The sequence below is a fragment of the Etheostoma cragini genome, chromosome 14 (genome assembly GCF_013103735.1).
Source record: "Etheostoma cragini isolate CJK2018 chromosome 14, CSU_Ecrag_1.0, whole genome shotgun sequence".
NCBI lineage: Eukaryota > Metazoa > Chordata > Actinopteri > Perciformes > Percidae > Etheostoma > Etheostoma cragini.
In genome coordinates, this window is record NC_048420.1 from 10827182 (window position 1) to 10849395 (window position 22214).

The 22214-nt window shown below is 41.6% G+C and overlaps 1 protein-coding gene across 10 annotated transcripts in view; it reads right to left on the minus strand.

Moving 5' to 3' along the window:
* Nucleotides 1-22214, minus strand: part of ppp1r9a (protein phosphatase 1, regulatory subunit 9A) — a 48355-nt gene that overhangs the window by 21317 nt on the left and 4824 nt on the right. For all 10 annotated transcript variants that reach the window (XM_034892274.1, XM_034892283.1, XM_034892275.1 and 7 more), the window contains exons 2-4: nt 19562-21092; nt 4266-4398; nt 2683-2803 (exon numbers count right to left, since the gene is read on the minus strand). In XM_034892274.1, the coding sequence (XP_034748165.1) occupies nt 2683-2803; nt 4266-4398; nt 19562-20950 (1643 nt within the window). In that variant the 5' untranslated portion in view covers nt 20951-21092. The remainder of the gene's footprint in view (nt 1-2682; nt 2804-4265; nt 4399-19561; nt 21093-22214) is intronic.

A 22214-nucleotide genomic window follows, 5' to 3' on the forward strand; every position in this document is an offset into this window, starting at 1 on the left:
ATCATTTCTATCTCTTCACTATAGATAACTGAATACCACTTCATTCTTGTCCAATTGTGACATTTTTATGATATAAAAAGTCCAATCATACCAGCACAACTACTCTGGAGGCTGGAGAGTGATGACACTCAGGATAATTGAGAGGATAATTAGATTTTTATTAGTTCTACAGAGATCACTAAGCATGCAGCATTACAGCTTCCATTTATCCCGAGCCAGACAAACAAATTCAGCCTCACGCACAATTTTTAAATAAGTGAAATACATTTGCATGATGTTAGAACAATTATAGAGCCCATAGACCCAATTAAAAAAAATAAAGAAAAACTTCAGGGACTCACAAAAGATATATCCTTTCTTTAGTCCCTAGAACAGGTTGAGCTCCCAACTCAACATTGTTTCCTTTGCAAACCTCTGCAAATTACAATTTTATATCTGAGCAAATTTCTAAATCAAGCAATGTCCTCTGTTGGCTGCTTGCTGTAACCAGTGTCCTTTAAGCTCCTTATTTCAGTCTGTCTGAACATACAGCGGCTGCAGAGCACGATTTTCTATAGCCCAACACTGACACCCAGCAGATCAACCAGAGCTGACACATAGATGTGGAGAGACACATTAGGCCGGGTAGGTAGACAGAGAGCGATTGTCAGTTAGCAGCTCTGACTCTTTTTTTGTCCTGCACGGCATCTAACATCTCAATTTGGCTTCAAGTAGCCAAAGCTGGTTGACATGTATCTTCTGAGCATAGGCAGCAGGGGAAAAAACTAAAACAGAATGACAACAAAGGAAGATTCATACCGATAAAGCAAAACTCATGGACAGCTTCATCTCATAACCCCCATCTCACCACAGTACAGGCAGTGGGCCACTGCCAAGCCCATCTATCTGTCTGCTTGTGAGTGTGTGCATCAGACCATTAAGTCTGACCCAGGATGAGAGAGAGCCCTATAGCTGGAAAGGGTAATGAGAAGAGGAAATGACATTTTGGCTAGTGTGCGTGTGAGGCAGATAGCAGTTAGAGGGCAAACGAATGTGCAAGTTATCCAGTATGGATCACTAATATCTCAAGTCTTCAGTTTACTTCTCTCCTGGTCTGTTATGTATTGTTTCAATATTGCATTAAACTGACCTACACTACCAACATTTTTTTCCCTCCTCTCTCTCCTGCTCTGTTTGTGGAAAGGTCAGCAGCAGACAAGTTCAAGGCTGAAACTGGCTGAATTGTAAATGGATTGTTTTTACAGTTAATCTAAATGGGTAACATCCCTGAGAGCAACACTGGGACACCAACACTGCTATCCACATCAGAAAGATTGTACACAGAAAAATATGATCCACAGTATTCCACACACTTTGAAAAGTGGTTCATTATGTATTGACTAGTACACTAGTGTTTTTTTTAATGAACTTGCAGGATCACTGAGCGAGTGGGTTAAAGAACACTAATATGTAGTTACTGCAAGAGTCCAACTGTATATGTCCAATCCAAATATCTAACAATTGTCCAAGTTTAAGTATTTAGTCTTTATTCAACATACACCTTTTATTTAAGTAGATTTTTGCATGACTGAATAGAACACGGTATACTGGAGATCCAAACAGTAAATGTGTGGAGGGCTGTATTGCATCGTCTTTGCCACACGGCCAGCAGGATGGCCCTAAATTAATGTCATTGTGCAAAATTTCCCGGTAGTCTGGACCAAAGGAGTGGACAACCATCCACCAATGCCATCCGAGTCACTAGCGTGGCTTAAAATGTGAGCAAGCATAGTTTCTCTAGAATGTATTTGCTACTCTATTAGAATTGTTAACAAAACAGCAAATTCATGGGAGAGATTGTGGAGAACTAAGAACAGTAAAACTCAGTTCACATGAAAAGAAAAAAGGATCAGATCTACAAGCTCAGAACTGAATTGAACCTGAACCTTACTGCTCTCATACCTAGACAGTATGGAGTGGAAGTGCTTTTTGGTCTTAACATCATTTTATGAGGAACCTAAACCACACAGGCACACTAATAGGTAAAAGCTGACAGGTTAGAGGCAGAAAGCCACAGCTCGCCTGCTGGGAAGCTGTCATCTCCTCCTCTACAGCTGGTTTACTCTGCACTGTTCACGGTTTTTAATGCACAAATACAAACGAGTTCCTCCCTCGCAACAACACCCACACACACATATCATCTAGTGACAGAATACGATATCCGACACAAAACGAAAACACAAAAACAGGAAACATAATACACTTTAATGCAACGTTGATGTCACACAATTCACACGCAGTATACACACACCTAAATATAATACATAAAATCCTGTATCAGACTTCATGTCCCAAACACCTCTACCAGTGGATCTAATCCAAACCCATGTTGCTAAATCTGACAGGGACAGAGTGTGACTGTGACTGTGACTCTGTGTGTGTGTGTGTGTGTGTGTGTGTGTGTGTGTGTGTGTGTGTGTGTGTGTGTGTGTGTGTGTGTGTGTGTGTGTGTGTGTGTGTGTGTGTGTGTGCGCGCGTGCATGACCGTGAAATGCTAAAAAAAAGCTGATTAATTGCTGTGTAATTTTGCACTAAAAGTACGTCACACACGCTGAGCTTTCATGCACTCTAATCTGCTTTGCTCTGTCTCCGTTCTCCGTCTCTGTTACTCTGTGTGATGTCCAATGAGAAAACAAATCTCACCTGGTGTCCCTCTCAGCAGCTCCGCCCTCGATAACGGTCTTGACGAAGATGCCCAGTTTCTCCAGGCCTGCATCAGCACCGACACCCATCCCGATGATACTGATGCCCAGGCCGTCATCATCTGGAAACACACACACACCCACACACACACACACACACACAGACACACACACATACACATATAGTTAAAGTGTGAATGTGTGTGATGGGTTTTGGGCCTGCATTTTTTTACTTTCCAAGAGCTTGGATCAAACCCAAAATGGCTCCTAATTAACTGATGTCAGGTGGACTGAGGGAAACATCCAAACAATGGATAAATGAATACACTCCACAAAAGAACAGTTAATTTATTAATGGAGAAGAGGATGAGACATTTACTATAGGAAGAGTGGCCTTCAGATGATTGGGAATTGTGCTGGATGGGAAATTCCTGAATTAATTATTCACGAGTTGTTAGGGTTGAGTAACTGTGAGTGGATGGTGAAATCCTATGATGTAAAGTCATTCTATTTCAGGTTCTCGGCAATATTGGATTTCAACACAGGAAAACCTCATCAGCTCATTCTGGGGAATTAGGACAAACTGTGCACTACAACATCTTTTACTGCGATAAAAGGAGATTTGTAGTAAACTTCTGCATTTAAACAGGATGCTGAAAAGCAGTAAATACGTTTTTTAAGGGTTTTGATATTAAGACAATCCTATCGTTAAAGTGTCTTTATTATGAAAAAATCAATTTTTCTGGGATTAGGGGTTATTTTGTGTCTCTGGTGCTTCCACACGCATACAAAAAAAAAACGATCTATGCTGTTTTGAGTGAGATACAGGTTTCTGAATGTCCTCTGCCTTAAGCCTCCGGGTGAGCTGTTGAAAATCAGCATGACTTCCTACGTCACAAGCCGAGATGAGGTGGCTAACATTAGCGCATGCTAGCTTGTTCTCAATGGCAAAACAGTGCTACAACACATACTAGTTCACCATAATCTACAAAAGAACAACTTACATGTCCCTGTTCTGCAAGTATTCCACAAGTGGCCCTCGTTTAGAAGAAGTCTCCCAGCTAATCCTGCCTTGTGCTGACCAAAGTTGTAGAAAAAGTTATCTAGCTGATGTGATCTTACCTAGCTACTGCGCATGTGCGACTCAAAACAAAGATAGTTTAGAAGTGAGATGTCTCACTCTGTAGATAAAACAGAGACCCAAACACAGGGTGAAAAGAGGAGCTGCAGCAATGTGCAGTACAACAAAAATATATATATATATATTTTTTAAATGAGACCATGTAAACCTATTCTAGTACAACCTGAATATACAATTATGAACCTGAAAATTAGGATAGTATGGGTACTTTGATGGTTGGCCCATGTATTCAAAAAGTGAAGTAATATGGGGCAAGGGGGTGGATAAAGAAATACTGAAAGAAAAGTAATGAACAGACAATCTTTTTGATATAAAGGCAAAAATAGAAATATCATACCTAAAGAAAAGTGACATCCTATATGCGAGTGATTCTATACTGGGTATATTGGATAACTGGCGTGATCCACGGCCTCGTTACAGTGTTCTTAGATTTTCTTTCCCACCTTTCTCTAGCTCCACTGGGAAAAGCTCCAGTTTCTCCACCCTCTTCTCCAGCTCGTACTCTGCGGAGGAGGCCACAGGATCCACCTCTTCGTTACGCCGGTCATAGTCCTCGTTGGAGTAGGTGTTGAACACCTGGAATCGGAGCACAAGGAATTAACTAACTTTAGCACAAAAAATCAAATGTAAAAGTCGACTCACATGATAGAGATAGAAATAATCGCCACAGCAGCATTGTTCTGGACGCTTAACAAAGTTTTATAAAGGAGATATTGTACCTACAAATATGACAAGGCACTTTTATTATTTTGATGAGTGAGTATAGCTTTTATGTTCCAAGCCAATGCATTATCTATACAACCAAAGCTGACAACACTGTTAGACCTTCTAACAAAACACAACAACCAGCACAAAGCAGCCCCTTAACCAACAGGAAACTGTAGTGTAGAGAAACATAATGCGTGGTCCTTGTAGGAGTCTCTCCTCCACAGCAGGAGTCAACCGTCACTTCACATCTCATCCCTGCCAAGCGCTCCCACTGCTCTCTGCACCATAGAAGAGGGGGAGGAGGTGAGAGAGCTTTGCACAAGCAGACTTGAACATGCATGCTGTTGTCACGTCTGTAGCTCAGGGTTCTGCGGAAAGCTGGATACTGGCGCTGATGTAAGCGGTGCAAGGGTATGCAAAGGGTTTACGCGGATATGTTCATTGGCACGCTTGGATGATGATATACTGTAGGTGTCAACCCGGCTGTCTGTTTCTCAGTCAGACACCAACTGAACACCCACACTGATTGCAGCTGCTATTATTAAAATGAGAAACTAGTGACATTTGCCACACTGTGCTGCCTCCTACAAGCAAGAATTTCCGGGTAGAAATATTACACATTTAGTTTGATGAAGTCAATCTTCAAACAACACTACATGCCAAAAGAGTTTCACCACATCCACCCTGCTGTAGTGTCACTGAGCAAGTCAGTCACTGCCTATCTCCGTGCCTTGTCCTCTCTGAATTTGGTGAAAGAGATCAATGAGGCGTTATGTCACATTGCATGCATTGATTGAAGCCTGAAGCCAGATTTTTGTTTGTCAATGAGCAATGCTGGCTTCTCTCATCAATGTTTTAGTATTGTTGGAACCATGAAAGTTACAGATAATGAGGGTAAACTTATTACTGTCATTTGTGCTTTTAGTTACACATTTGTCATGCTGTAGTCTTGCATTGCCAGACCTATCAAGATAGTGCTGCGGAGAAGTGATGCTGTAGGGGTTGTGGCATGGATTTCCCTAATATCTTACCACATGATAAATATGCAACAAACTACAGTGAATGATGGCCCTCTGTTTAAGAGACACTGTGCTGGTTGTACATACAGCTTGGGCACATTGATGTAGCTTTATGCTGCTAGAGATTGTTGTTATTCTTTCCCCTGAGTGAGCTCTATCCATGACCTCACAGCCATCAATCATTCAGTGTGATCAACAGCCCTGCATTAGAAATGCTTGCATGCACGCACACACACACACACACACACACACAAAAAACACATACACACGGTGAATGCTATCACCAGCATTTGCCTTGTCCTGGACGTCCTGGATGCGATGCTACCATTGGCAGTATGTACACTCTCTAATGGCCCCTGTAAGTCATTGTGTGCCATCTACAAACACATTAGCATTTGGCCAGTCACTTGAAAAGGAAAGAGATAGATAGAGAGAGAGAGAGAGAGGTCACAAAGAGAGCTGAGGACAGATGAGTGTGAATCCATGAGAGAAGGCGAGCATAGAAGAGACACAGGAGGTACAGTGATGGATAGTCGAGAAAAAGGCAGGAGAGGGAATTCCAAAGAATGTGAGAGACAGATGAACTGGAAAGGCAAAGGATGGAGAAGAGAGCATTGGTGACTGAGAGATGGATTGACAAAATAGAAAAAAAAAGCATACACAGGGGAAAGATGAATAGGTAGAAAGAAGGTGAAAGAGAAACAAAGAGACAGACTGTAGCATTGAATGGAAATCATTGACCCACAAGACAACTGAAAATCCTGATGGTTATTGGGCTCTAAAAACTAGTAGTATATATCTCCAGACTGCCCGAACACCACCTGGTTTTCTAATGAGGAAAGGCCATGTTTAATCAATTCGTTACGTAGTCAAGCAACACTAGAGAACTTTTTGTAACTTAAAATAATATTTCCAAAATTGTTTCAGTAGTTGAACTCCAACAGGGTAAACCCATAGACCGTTAAAATAAATATTATTATTATTTATATTAATATATTTATATTTATATTATTTTATTATCATTACTTATATTAACGGTCTATGGGTAAACCGCACTGCATTCGCTTTTCGGCTCTCTACCTGCTATGACCGCATTATGCAAGTTTGCCAGATCGGGTAGCGGATCTGCAGTTCGAATGAGACATAATGGGACAATTCCGCTTCCAATTTATAAGGGGACCGATGCGTGAAAGTTCTCTGGTGTTGCTTTAAGGCACCCAAAGACACATTTCAAAAATCCCCCCTGGTGTAAAAAGGGATAAAAAAGGTAGAAGAGATTGTTGAAATGTAAAGGTCAACCAGTGCAGCAGTGATTACTGATTCAACTGATGTCCTTTTTAGGGTTTTACTATGAGTAGACATTTTTACATTTCTCTTCTTAGATAGGATGTGGCCTATAATCTTGTTCTCTGACAATAGTTGGATTAAGTTCTGTCAGAAAAAAAAAAGTCGACCTGAAGAGAAGGACAAAAAAAGACTAATGTGTGAGATTGGAACTGTGTTTAACCTTGGCAGTATGGTAGGATACTGCTGCCTGATGCGTATTCTACTATAGGGAGCTGAAAAATGGCCAGAGCACAAGTCAGGACCAGGGGTTTCCTTTATAAAACTGTGGGTAGGATCCTTACTAAAAGTGTACGTAAGCCCAAAAGCCCAAAATGGATCAGCCTCATGCAGCTGAGAGAAGCCGGCTTCCATGGAAAATGAATGACTTCCGGTAACTTTGAAGCTAAAGTCGGCCAGTGTGTACGTACAGTATTAATGGCTATACACAACATTGACATTATACATAAAGTATATGCTGGCCGCAAGGATTTATGGATGGCGATGTTGGTCTGTAGGTTGGTCGGTCACTTTGGTCCAGACTACGTCTACCAGGTGGATTGCCGTGACATTTAGTACTGACATTCACGGTGCCCAAAGGGTGAGCTCTATACTGACTTTGTTGATTACCTTACTTTTCCTCTAGCGCCACCAGCAGGTTGACATTTTTGGTTCTGAGTGAAATGTCTGGAGAAGTATGGGATTGACTGCCATGGAAGTTGCTACACACATTCATGTTTCCCACAGGATGAATCCTACTGAGGTAAACAAACACAGGTATTGTCGGATCTGTCAAGTTTTGCACCAACACTGTCTGTATGTAGGGACAGACTCACGAGACAAAATAAATCTTGACAGCTCCACCAAACTTAATCTGACGCATATCAATATGTTTACCCACATAATCCAATAGACAGATCCCTGGGAACAGCAATGTCACAGCACTTCACCCTATCTGCATTGCCAAGATGACAAACACCTAAAAATATCCACTTTCAAGTACAGTTGGTGTGTGCTGAGACATACCTGGAATTGAATTGTATTAGCATGTTGAGAGATTAAACAGAACACATAACCATTTCCATCTAAATATAATCATCTACGCTGCTTGCAATTTCTTGTAGGTTTAATGCACTCTGGATCAAAAAAGCTTGTGTCAACAGAAAGTCAAAATTTTAGGATTGCATAAAAGTGTCTTTTTTTGAGATGGCTGGGCGTATGACTTAAAATCATAAAGTAGGGTTTTAAATAATTTTATGGACTTTGAGGTAATCCTCATCTTTAATCCATACAACACACTGGTCGATGCCCCTGATACTAAACAAACACATTTAGCATTTTGTCAGTAATCAGTCCCCTTACAATGGAGGTACTTAAGTGCAGACATCAGTTCTGCTTGGGAATCCACAGAGTGGCAGTGTTATTATCTAAACATAAGGCCTCGCAGGAGCATAGAGGGATTTGGTTTGACTCTTATGAAATGCAGCTGTAATGTCATTTGTGGATGCTGATGCATCTGCTGGGATTCTGCAGATGCCCTCAGCTGCAAACTTTAAAAAAGCTGAGCCCTCTAACACAATACAAGTGCCTCTTGCTCTCCTTGTTTTTGCATATGGGTGCTTGAGTATGTATGCTAAAATTGCATGTAAAGTATTTGAGTGATAACAGTATGAGTATGCATGCAAGCTTTGTGTGCATGTATGTACAGCCAATTAAAGTTTATGTGCAGTACAATTCTGCATGAGCATGCATGCATACATGTAGATGATGCCAAGGTGGTGTCCTGAATCAAGATTCATCTCATTGCCTATGGTGCTAGATGACAACCTCTCAGCCAAATAATGTCTGTCGTTCTGTCTGGATAGCATTTGGTCTAGCCTCAGGGATAGATGAGCAGGGATTTATCAAGGCCGTTAGACACTCTGGCAAGGTCGGTGACTCAAGTCTGTTTGGTGTGTTCCGTGCCGTCGTCCGTTGGGGGGGCCGTCGGCCTTCATTTTTGCCGACCTGACATGCTCGGAACGCGGGCACTGCCGGCAGTCAGACTCCCTATGACCAATCCTATTGGTGGAGTGCTAACCCAGAAATGATGGATGTGATTAGCGTGAGTAAAGTCTCTAAAAATCTTAAAATCTTTTAAACTGACCTTTGTAGTTCTGAAAAGAAGACAGATTTAGCAACTGCATGACTTATTTCTCGCTTTAGATGACTTCAGAAACACGTTTTGGTGAACTATTGTAGTAAAACACGAGATTGTATTCTGAACAAGCCGCCATGACAGTCTGGCTTTGAAATTCCGGAGAAACCAGACCCGTGTGGCGTTTTCGTACAATAAGCTGCCGTTGGCTGTCGGCATCGCTCTGGTGTGTTCCGAGCATAGACCACTTTTTTGGCCAACTTGGGGAGCCGTCGGGTTGGTATAAAAAAAGAGATACAATTATTGGGGAGTACAGGGGGGGGGTGAGGAAAGGGCAGTAAAATGAGACACAGAGATGGAGGATTGGGACAAAAAAAAAGAGGCCAAATGAGTTGACACAGAGTTGCAAGAAGCTGTAAGATGGTAAGAAAATGAAGGAGGCAATATCCACAGAGAGAGAAAAAGTGACTCATATGATTCATGGGTTAGAGCATCAGCAGACAGTGAGACCACTGTAGAGTGAAACAGGCAGTGAGAAAGAAATAAAAAAAAGAAAAAGAAAAAAAGAAGTAGAGAAAAGCTGGAAAACGGGCAAAGATTGGGGTAATTTGCTCCAGGGTTGTTTGAGTCCCTGCCTTAGATATCACAGCATGGTGCCAGTGCCCGGCCCACTGCCTCTGATTGTATTAAACTGGGCCTTTGGTGTGTTCGTGCCAGTGGAGGCGCCTGCCCTGCGCCTTTCAGACAGCGGACAATGCCCAAGGCAATACGAGACTTGAAAGCCCAGAAGAAGTGATCCTACTGCTGAGGCACGAGACCAGCAAACCCTGCAGTGGATTAACTACAGCCTGACACAAGCACACACACACACACACGGAAACACAGACACGGACACACACACACACACGCACACACACACACACACACACACACACACACACACACACACACACAACAGCTCAGCACATTTGCATTCCATTACTTCTACCTGTGGCCACCGATCCACTCACACAACACCGTGCCGGAGAACTGACAGGTGCTGAAGAAAGTGTCTGGATGCTGAGGGGACGAGACACTTGCTCATGATGGAAATTAATTAATGGCTTGCCGGAGCAGACAGAGAGAGACAGATATAAGCAGGTGGTGATGGGAAGAAGAGATAAAAAGAGAGAAACAAACAGAAACATTCAGTAACCCATACTATATAAAGATAAGTGAGAACATACAGATTTTACAGTCAATTCAAGGACAACCCGTCTGTCATTTTGGCATACATCACCCCACGTCTCAGGAAGTGAAACTGACTTTTGACATGTCGGGGGGGCCAGAATCTAACGAGTCAGCATTTCTATTTTTAACTGAAGTATCTTCTGCATACAAAGTAGACACACACTCTTCAATCATAGAAGTGGTCTTTTTCAAAACGTTTATATACATCCACTGTACTCTTTACTTAACGTAATTAAGCATTAATTTCAGAATTGTTCCAGAGCTTTTTTGAGCTGCTGTTTCTGTGGCCCGCTTCAGCCCACTGTTTAAGGCACAATACCACTGGCTGCCATGATTCCCACTAACAAATCAAGCCACTGGCCATCTACAGGATGAGGGACACAGAGAGTGAAGCCAAGTGAGGGCAAGAAAGAGCAAGGGGCCAGTACAGCATAGTAAACAACTGCAACTAAATGGCTGCAGACAATGTCCTGCTTTATTCGAGTCTTGGTCATGTACAGTGAGTAGGAGGCTACGATCAGAGGAAACATAAGATGTTGCTTGTTACAGTATTGATGCTCTAATGCCCACTTGCGATGTTATGTTCTTCATTATGCTGCAACAATGACTTGGCAGAATTTGGTACCACAGTCAGTATCTATTCATATTGTTACACATAATAGCCACGCTGTGTGATCTGCAGTAATTCTGTTTGTGGCACAGATCTCAGGACAGAAATCCTTTTTAGGGTTGATAAGTTTAAATGCAGACAGTTCACGATAGTCATGTTCCTGTCTATAACTACGGACATGGTGACAGCGCAGCAATCTGAACTGTCTTTAGCCACAGCTTAGCAAACACAGAGAACATTGTGTCACTGAGGCACTCTGTTCTGTGCAGTTTTTTAACAGCAATAAAAAAAACTGGCAGCACGCTGATGACATCATTAGTAGGGATACAGATTGGGTTGGTGGGGTTTGTATCATGGTTTGTGATGACACAATCCACTGTGTGGTAACTGACCATCCTCAGAAACCTCAAGGCATGTCTCACCTTTCCTGAATCATTAAAAATGCATCCCCCGGGGAGGATTGGGTGGCACTGAAACAAGCAAACAAAAACACCACTGCATTAATAATGGAAGGACTAAGCTACATGCACGCACAAATAAGCACATACCTAACACCTGCGTTTGGAGTAGTTGTACCCATCAGAGATAAAAGAGGAAGGAAAAATATTTTCCATTCTCAGCTGGACTGGCTGGATATCTGCATAATAACATATAAAGCCATCACACATGTTTCTTTAAAACTAGATGATTTGTAAGGAATCTTAGTTGTTATTTAAAATGTTTCAGATAAGGCCGTCCAAAAAAAAGAAGCTTAACTAAATACATGACAACTGTCAGTCCGAAATAGCTTAGCTGTTGTTTCTGCTGGTCTAACCAAAATGTCAGCTGTTTTATTGCGGCTGTAGCAGTGTCAAAACTCTCTCCCAACAAAACCCTGCTCTCTCCCATTATGACCAGCCACAGATTGCATAATTAGGAAGCTGACAACCAGTTTTACTCATCTTGCAGAGGGAAAACATCAGATGTCAGGACAGGAAGGAGATCAGTTGGGTGCCAAATAATGTAAAAATTTAGAGATATACATATACAGAAAGATCTGTTTTGCAAATGGTATGGCAAAATACCATTTAGCAGAAGTTAATCAGCATTTTGTAGACTTTGTCTAAATCATAAGAATGATTAAAACAAAGAGGACTTTGGATTAATAGATTTTTAGTTGGAAAGGCATCCACTGCAACACTGGACTATATTGAAGGTGGCTAAGCTGTAGCGAAGCTGCTTCGGGCCTCAAATACATTTTACAAATGACATTGCCAAAACCCATGTCCGAAGTATTGGATCCAAAATTCAAGCAATGCTGTTACACATATACCATCATCCAGAAAGACAGACTGCCCTTAAGTAGAGTAATCCTATCCATCAAAAACACAGTCAGAAAGTCCCTGGCTGGAAGCCATCTCATTTCAGCTTGGGAAGTACAAGACTGTATTAGGTGATGCTCCAGATAAGGATGATGTTAGAATCACATTTTACTGTTGATGCGTGTAAGTTGGATTTAAACAGGCATGCACAGTAGGGAGGTTAGGCTCTTTGTTGTCATGGACTGGGCAGTCAAACAAGCTCCCAATGGTTCAAAGATATCTGGCAAGTCTGTCGAACGGCACTTCGGGTGCTAGTTGTCATTTTCTCTGTTTGTAGGCACCAGAAACTTGTCTTTATGTTCAAAAGTACGCAGAAGTACATAAGGAAAATGTGAGTAGGTTGTCTTTGCAACCAAGTGTCTATAGTGGGATTTAAATCAATCTGAGGCAGGGGTGGATTAAGAAAGTTTTGCAAGACTGAGGATACAGTAAAGCAGTTACAGCAATAATACACTGCACATTATTTTTGTCACATTGTTTATGAGTGTAATAAATGAATGCCAAACTTTTTATACACTGTAATATATTAAAACTTTATATTTTCTAATTTGAAATAATATCAATAAATTGCAACTCCAAATAGCTTGTAGCCATAAACAGATTATAAGACACTGGGCTCAAAAAAGTTACCCACTTCTCTGATATAGGAAAAAGACACATAGATCAATCAGTGTACTGGCAACTATGGGTGTTGGTAAGGTGTGTGTGATAACATGGTAAGGTGACTGCCTGTTTAATAACAACGATGAGTTCTCCTAAGTGGTTAGCGTTAAAGCTAAAATAGCATCAGGTATGTCATTTCTTGATTGAAAAAAGAGCAAAGAACAGCACTGATGGCAAAGATGTGTTTGCTCTTCTCCTAACTAGCTTTGCCTAGAATTTGATAGACAGATGGTTCATCCATTCCCCAATCGCAATGACGCTTCTCAGTTAGTTCTGTGTAACAAAACATCTGAAGCAGGTTAGGTTCAGGGGCCCCTGGACCTGTACCTAGTAATACTGACAAAACAACTACCTATCATCTTCTGTCTGAAATAGGGGGCACTAGGGTTCGCCACATTGATAAATGTGAGGGGGGCCCGTGCCACCCCTGGCCACTGCTGTGGTCCCCGACCCCATGAGTCATTTAAGTCAATCGTTTTCAAAGTCCTTGAAGGGGTTCCAGGGGTCCCCAGCAAAAAGCAACATCATTTATTTTCACTATAATTCCATCCTCAAGTAACACAATGACTAAAATGACTAAAACAATGATTAAAAGCAGAAGTTCTATATATTGGGGGTTCCTCGTCCACGTTGGTGCCAGTTTAGGGGTCCTTGGAGTGAAAAGGTTTGGGAACCACGGATCTAAGTGTGGACCACACATCCTTTAAATACAGAACACTAAGTCTCTAAGGTACATAAAAAGAATAAACACTACCATCCCTCTCACAGAACACAACTCCAGTCAAAACATCTAGAAAAAGACATTCATAAAAAGGTCTCGCGGCTCCAAAACCACTACCTCAGAGAGAGGAACGACAAACATCTATCATATTGATTATGGCTCTGAGCTCGGATCCGTGCTACTCAGCATTCCACTAACGGTGCAGAAGCAGAATCTAATGGACAAAATGTTAGTCTTTGTGATACAGTCACAGCATGTGAAGTGTAAGGGCTGATTACAGAACCACTTTAGTGGCCGGTGAACTTGTGCTCAGATCATCACATTTGCCTAATTCCATTAAGATTTCACGATGTCTGATGAACATACAGTTTCTCTACAGGAACAAAAGGTATCATTAAAAAAGCACCCTAAACCCATGTAGAGAGGGGGAGAGGAAAACAAGAGGAGACTGACACAGCAGACTGAGTGCAGAGGGAGAAGACGCGTTCTTCTGTCAAACTCCTGGGGTGCGGTTCCACAAAAAGAAAACACACTGCGTGTAAAAATATAAGTGTGAGATGGTTAAAAGCTTTTGGGATATGTTTGGGATCGAGAGACAAACAGGGTTACTGAACCCTGACTGAGGGGTGTGCCATACCTTTCAGCTGTCATATCAGCTGCATAGATCACACTTGGTCACAAGGACATAAAAAGTGCAACAGAACATTGTATCTACTTCAGTACAACTACATCAATCGATATGCCTCTGACTGAAAAAACAAACTAGAGATTCTAATGTCAAGGATAAAACCAGTTGCTTGAATGAACAAGAGATCTGATTCTCTTCTGTAGGTCAGTGCCTTCGGGAGAGCAGCCTGCCTTCACCTCGGGCAGCTCAAAGCAGTCACTTCTCACTGGGTCAGTCAGGATGTTACAGATGAGTGAAAGGATGTGGAAATAATCATTGATAAAAAAAACTAAAAGCAGTGTTGGACGGGCCCTCGCTCCTCTGCCCTATTCAGGGTTACTGGCAGACGCCGCTTCTTGCGTCCGCGCATTGGCACGGCACTCAGACACTACAAACCATCACCAATGAAAAGGGAACTCCCTGCTGAGTTCAGTGATACGTCACACAAGACTCTATGTCATACAGTTCGTTAGCTATGAAAGTGGGAGTGGCCAAAGCATAGGGGTTGGGGCAAACATTTACCACTGAAAAAGAAAGTCTCTGCTGAGTTCATAGATACCTCACATTAGACTTAACGTAATATAGTTGATTAGCTGTGAAAGGGGTTGTGGGTAAAAAAACTGGGTGTGGGCCAAACCCTGACTAACAAAAAAGGAAGTCTCTGCTTAGTTCAATGATACCTCACGCAAGACTCTGCCTTAAACGGGTCATCAGTTATGAAAGGGACGTGGCTTACCCATAGGGGGCGGGCCAAACCATCACCAATGAAGAAGGAATTCACTTCTTCATTCACGATATATGAACAAAATGACCGCCATAGCACTCCCACACCGGTGGACAAAAAGTTGTTCTTTTGATAACTTTTCATCTTAAGGTGTTGAGATGGGACAGACCAAATTAGAAGTCCATCAGAGGAAATATGAAGGAAGAGTTAGTTAAAGTATAGCACCTTAACTTATATGCTTACTTCATTTTGCTACTAAGGTCGCTATGACTTTGAGCCAATATCTGCCTGTAAACGTCGTCAGGGTTAGACTCTTATGAAGCCTGAAAGGTTTCGAGCAGAACGGACAATGTACACTCAAGTTACACCCACTTCCTGTCTCTCTCGATGGCGGGGGGCATGGTTGCCCCACAGTATATGTTTAGGGAATGCAATCAGTCGCTACTAGAACACAATTAAAAATGGAAGTGTGAATAGTTTTTTGTTACAAGGTTAAAATTCATGTTAAAAATCCACTATGGAAAAAAAACATAAGTTGGCATATCGAGAATAATTTTCTGAATTGAGTCAGGAATACATGTTTATCACAGAAAATATGGTACGGCCCTTGATTTTCAGGTAGAAAAAATTTAACTTGTACCACTACTTTCAAGCTTTATTTTCAAAATGGCAGACTTCCTGTGGGGTTTGTGGTATGGCCCAAAATATGTTTTTTTGTACGTTTTGACAAACTTCATATGTAATAAATTTCAGGGGCTCATTTTTATTTTTTATTTTTTGGGGTACTAGCAAGCCATTTTTGTGCGCCTATTCCCAAAACACCTAAAATATCTACATTTTCACCAGACTTGATGCAACCGCCAATTTTGGTGAGTTTTTGAATATGTACCTCAAAAAGATAAATTATTTGCTGGAAGAAGGAAAAATAATTCCTTCAGTTTCAACAGGGTCTTTGCCGCTGTTGGAGCTTGGGCCCTAATTATGTTTACCATGTTCACCATCTTAGTTTTCCATGTAGTCATAATGGTAATGGCACTCACTGAAAAGTCAGGGGATCATCTTTAGGCAGGCATAAAAATATGAACCAACATTTATGGCAATCTATACAATAGTTGGTGAGACCTTTCACTGAAAGCCACAAGAATAAACCTCATGGTGGCACTATACAAAAGACAGGCAACCCCCAAAGGCATTAAGATTATTCGTCTGGGAACCATGATTGTCTATACAAAATGTTGGTCCAATCCTAGTAGATTGAGTAGATCGACATATTTCGAGGATACGTGGAAACGTTGAACTGCTGGTAGCACTAGAGCAGAGGTGGGTAGTGACAAGTTACATTAACTCCAATACATTTATTTGAGTAAGTCTTTGAAAAAAATTATACTTCTAGGAGTAGTTTTAAATCACAATACTTTTTACTTGATTAGATTTGTGAAGAAGAAACTGTACTCTTAGTCCGCTACATTAGGCTACAATGAGCTTGTTACTTTGCTTTGGTATTCTACGCGTCACTGTTTTTATCCCCCCCACGTACATCTCATTTTAATGTTTTATTTTGACAGAGAGAGAGACTTCCGCTGAAGGCTCTACCACGTGACTGTGTTTCACCAATAAAACGAAGTTGTGCAGTCTCGTCACGTGACCATACTCAGTCTCAGCAGCGGGACGGGTTATCTTTTCAGTCGTAGCAAAACAAAAATGTCAGAATCAACCGTCGGCAATGCAGACACAGACGAGGAGTAACACCGCTTTACATTTGAAGCATGTTTACCTTAGTAAAAGTACAAAACAGCAGCTACATTATGCAGTGTCTTGTGTGTCTATCTTATTATTTATTACTTATTAAGCTATTTTTGTAATTAATAAATACATTTAAATTTATTTTCTTGATTGGATGAACTATAATTTGCTTAAAGATGATTATTTTGTATTTTTGTCTGTCTTATTGAATGCTTGTGTTAGAAAATTTATCAGACGTTACTTAACAGTTGAACACTTAGTTTTTTCACCAAGCACTTACTCTTACTCAAGTAATTATTTGGATGACTACTATTTACTTTTACTTTTTAGTCATATTATTCTGAAGTAACAGTACTTTTACTCACCCACCTCTGCGCTAGAGTAGAGGTAAGGGAATCACCAAAGCGATGGGATTTATGCACTTTATCCCCGGAATCACAAATGTCTGAATGAAATTTCATGGGAATCCATCCAATAGTTATCAAGACACTTCACTTGAAAAAATGTCAACCCATAGTGGTTCTAGATGAAAAGTCAGAGGATAAACCAGTCAGTAGGATTCATCCTCTGGGGACCACGACTGCACAGATAATCAGTCCAATAGCTGTTGAGATACTTCATTTTGGACCGAAGTGGCAAACTGCCATACCAGTGGACAGTCGTCCACAGACACATGCTGCTACCATGGCTAAAACTAGATTTATGAACTTAACACTAGGTAAGCCAACACAATGATAGGCTTTTCACTATATCAAACAGAAATCAGTGAGCATGTTTACAAAATGTTGCCAAAAAAGCTGGTTGTTTGTCATCTTCTCCCTGTGGCTGGCATGATGATTTTGAAAATTAATTAAGCTTTCAAAGCTGGGATGTTTAAATTATATTCATCCGCTTTATGGGGCAGGACCAAGAAATATTACATGACGGGGAGGGAACATAGAGTATTAGATTATAACACGGCAGCTGTTTTTTCACGGGTCTTCTCTGCCATCTCCTCCCACAATGGTCAAGCTGGACTCGTGCAGGGGCCAAGGGCTGAGAAAATAGCTTTGTCTCTTTTAATATAAAGACGAACAAAAGACAGAACTCTGTTCTCTGTTCCTCATGTGCTGAGAGGAGGGGGGCATATGAAGGAGAAGTGGGAGGGGTGCATGTCTAATTGTGCGTGTGCGTCTGTGTATGGGGGGGTCGGTGCCTCTCTTGAATATTCCATATGATCAACGAGCTTCTGTCCTTTTCATAGAAAACAGAAGCCTTGAAATGACAGACAACACAGGAGCGTATTCCCTGTCTGTTCGACTGAAATGGGACAACAAGCACTCACTTTCACTGTATGATTAAAATACTATTTGCTAAATTGATCTCAATAAAAACTATTTTTGGTACAAAAACTTACATTTATATCACATGTGATGCTATCTTTGAGCCGGATAATGTAAGAACTAATTTCCTCAGTGAAAATGTATACTGATTTTGTGTGCTTTCATGGGGTGGGGTGAGTCCTAAGAGGGAGGAAAAGAAAGATGCAAAAGGACACACATTGCAGAGACAATGCAGGGCAATTAGTGAGCCAACAACACATTTTCTCCTCAGAATAACTGGGCTAATTGTTCTGCTTCGTTACAGCATGTTAATAGGATTGATCCTCAACTTGTGGAATGTTTGTGTTGGCTCCAAATCTCTCTTACGTGAACCTCAAATCACTGTTGCCCACACATTTTAAAAGTTTACACACACAGCACACACATCACTTGCATGCCAACAGGGTGAACATCTAAAAAAAAACATAGACTGATTAAAAAAATAGCATAAAAAGGATACATTGCACCCTAAAACATGTTGTTTACTGCTGCAAATGTTAAGCTTATTTACTCTAAATGGTTGAGGATAAAGACTGGAAAGTATTTCCAATAAATCAACTCTATCTTCCCAATCAAAAAAACACTGGCTGCATTGTGTCCAAAACAGCACTGAAAACAGTATTAAAATACTTTACACCAGAGGATGCAACAAATGCTATGGTAAAGATATTTCCACTGATTTAAAAATGGAAGTTACCAGGTAAATTAAACTGTGGGAATCGGGCAGTGTGGCTGCATATTCACCAGAAACAATCACCATTTTTACACCCCGTATTGGGGTGTAAGTAGGACATTTCCAGTCCCTTTGAAATCCCTGTAGTATGGAGAAAAAAAATGTAATCGCTTTCTTTGCTATACATCTGCTAATATCACTGGGCATACCATACACAACAAGGCACACACACTAGGTCAACTATATTCTGAATATACAGTACTTTTGACAGATTCATGTGGACTGTAACAGAAATGTACCAAATAGAATGGGACTGTTTGAGAAAAACAAACACAGTGTCATGTGTGAAAACTGTGTGGGTGCAGAATCAGCATGACCAACACAAGTACAGATGTTCTGCTCATGAACACGTCAATTTTGAGAAGGGCGATGCTTTGACCCTCAAGCTCTGCATCACAAAATAGCTGCAGTTTGCTATTATATTTACCATATCACAGACTGTAATCACGGAAGATTAAATGTGAAATGAAACCACACTATAAATGTCTAATGAGGATAAAGATTACTGATGTCAGACAATGTTTTCATGATCATATGAACTCATAAAAATGTTTTTAAAAACCAAAAAGCTTCCACAAGGAGTAGTTAAACCGTAACTATAAATATAAGCCCATAAAAAGCTCTCTGTTGTTTTAACCTACTTTTGATAAGCGCTGCACAGGAGCTTTTATGTTGGATTGTATTCAGTGTGTGTACACAATTAAGGCTTCCACAATGTTTTGTTCAGTACCCAACTTACTGTAATGGGGGCAGTGCTGAAACGGATCTTCCTCTTTAGAGGGATGTCATCTTTGTTTTCGTGTGGTAGACCAGGAATCTCTGTCAGATCAGAGCCTGGGTCGTAGACAATATCCTCATCGTCTCCGTAGAGGTCATCTTCAGGATCTGTGCAGCTTTCCCCCCAACCCTGGTAACAGGCGTCCCCGTCTGCATTAAAAATGACCCGCTCATTCCCAATGTATTCCTCATCAGGTTCTTCCACCTGCTCCTTGGGAGATTCAGAGGACTTGTCTTCTCTTGAACCATCCCCATCCTCCTGGCTTTCCCCAGCAGGCGTAGTTGGGGTCGGCAATGGCTCAGGGGTTTGATCTTCAAAAGTGTTGTCGGTAATCACAACATTATCTGTATGTTTTGAATCTTTGGACACCCCTAGATCCTCAATATGTTTTCTTGTTTCTGAAGGTTTCTCCTCTTCTTCACATGAACCATTGACCTGGCTTCCGTTGGTGACCCCAGAAAGCCGCTGCCTATCTCTTCTAGTCTCATCCTTGTCTGCTTTATCTTGGGCGTCTTCCTCTTGTGGTTCTGGTTTCAACTCAGAAGCAGCTGTGCCAGGACTGGGGCTCAGAAAGTCCTCAGAAGACAAGGATGTAGGAAACTTTCCCCCTGTCCTGCCACGGTGGCTTCCATGAACTGGAGATTGTCTTGAATCATCTTCACTGACATCACCTCCTGGGCGCTGGAATCCCTCTGGTGAGTAGAGGGCCCGTCTGCTGACTCCTTTGTAGGGCGCACCTTGGTTGTTGTGATTGGCATTTTCAAAAACAGCACTCAGTTGACTGACAGTTGGCGAGGACGCCTCTGTTCTGGAGCAAAGTGAGTCCAAGGAGTCCGTGCTGCCTCGGTTAGACCTTGCACCTCGCCAGTCATCTAGATGCTCATGGGAACCTCGTTTATCCCGTCCATATGGAAAGACTGGTGACTGGGACTGGTCACGTAACTGCTGCTCAAACAGCCTCCTGGTTTCAGAGAACTTTGCTCCAGCACCTCCAACCCTGTCAGCTGATGCGGAATGCTGAAGTTTTATCACTGATCCATCGGCCTTGTTGATGAAGTTGGTGGGCTTGACGAGCTTTTGTGGCGACAAATCATCACAAGCCTTGGCCTTAGCCTGCACATTTTCTGATCCCATTTGCATAAACATGTCCTTAATGCGACTGACATGGCCCCCATACTGGCGTCCCCTTGGCTGCTTCACCCGTACTATGTCTTTGGGCTTGGATTCTCCATCGATCCGAGGCTGGTCAAATGCCTTCTTAAGCGCCTGAAACTCAGCCCGGTAAGCATTACGGTGGGGGGAGGAACTCCGGAGGCTGGTCCTCTCCCCCGAGGCCTCCGTCTTCAGCATGATGATGTCTCTGGATTCAGAGGGGATGTCAGCATTGCTGTGGCCTCATTAAAATGTGGGTTTGAGGAGTATAGCGTGATCTATCACAATCCTGCCTACTCGGATCCACCTAACGTTATTGTTCCTTTAGGCCCATTCACGCCTGCAGAGGTGAAAAGAGACGTTATAAAGATAAGAACACATTGTAACACTGCATGGTAATGTGAGTTGAAAAGAGATAACCGTTTAAACATGCGCACAATTACTTCACATAACTAAAAGTGGCTCGCTCTCATCAAAAATGATGATTACAAAGCTTAAAAAGAGATCATTTTCACCTGACATTAATGACACTATTCAAAAAAAATGAGAGCCAACAAAACTGATGTATGATATAAAAGCTCTTAGTAGAAGAGGACTAGAAAGCCTAATGAACCCTACTAGCACTCTGATTATGTTTTTTTTTCTAGCACTGCTGCACTGTTTACCTTTTCAAATCAAGACTTACTGTAGAGATCAGACTTTGAGCTCTTTATGTTTACACTGGTGCTATACTGCAGGAAATGTTATCTTCTTCTGTTTTTTTTCTTCTCCCACTCCCTGTGTTTTCTATAGTAAGCTGTTACCCTTGCACACTGTCACATCACACCGCTCTCTAAACCGTCACTGACATTATGCTGGCTACTAGATGCCAGCCATCAAACAGAGCATTGCATGGCACTTACAAGCTTTACGGCACTAACAAACTGCTGCTGAATGCACCAAAATGTGTTGATATCATCCCAGGGACAAAAAAGCAAACCATTACATAGATAGACTTGCAGTGTGCAGTACTACTGCAGGGTAGAAAGCCAGTGTAGTAGTTACATATTCCATACCTACACCCATTAATGTTTAATCCTGTTTGGAAATGCATTTCACAAAGACAAAAAGGAAATGTGACACAAAACAACATTCATCTGGGACACAGTGAATCCATTAATCTCGGCTGTGCTGAATGGTATGGATGCATCAGCATCAGCAGCAGCAAGCGGCAGCAGTGGCTGAAACCTCAATGTCCTGCTTCAAAATTCCCCATGCTGGAGTCTTGCTCGTCCATTGTTACACCTTGTGCAAAATAACTACAAAATAAATCCGAACTTGAGTAACATCGGCTTCGGAGGACATCAAACAAATAAAGTTAGAGATGAAAGATGAAATTGAGGCTTTTATATTGTGTCAGTGGGATCAGTCAAACAGGCATCCTCCACGCCGCACACAACATGACAGCTCTGTTTCTCCCCCC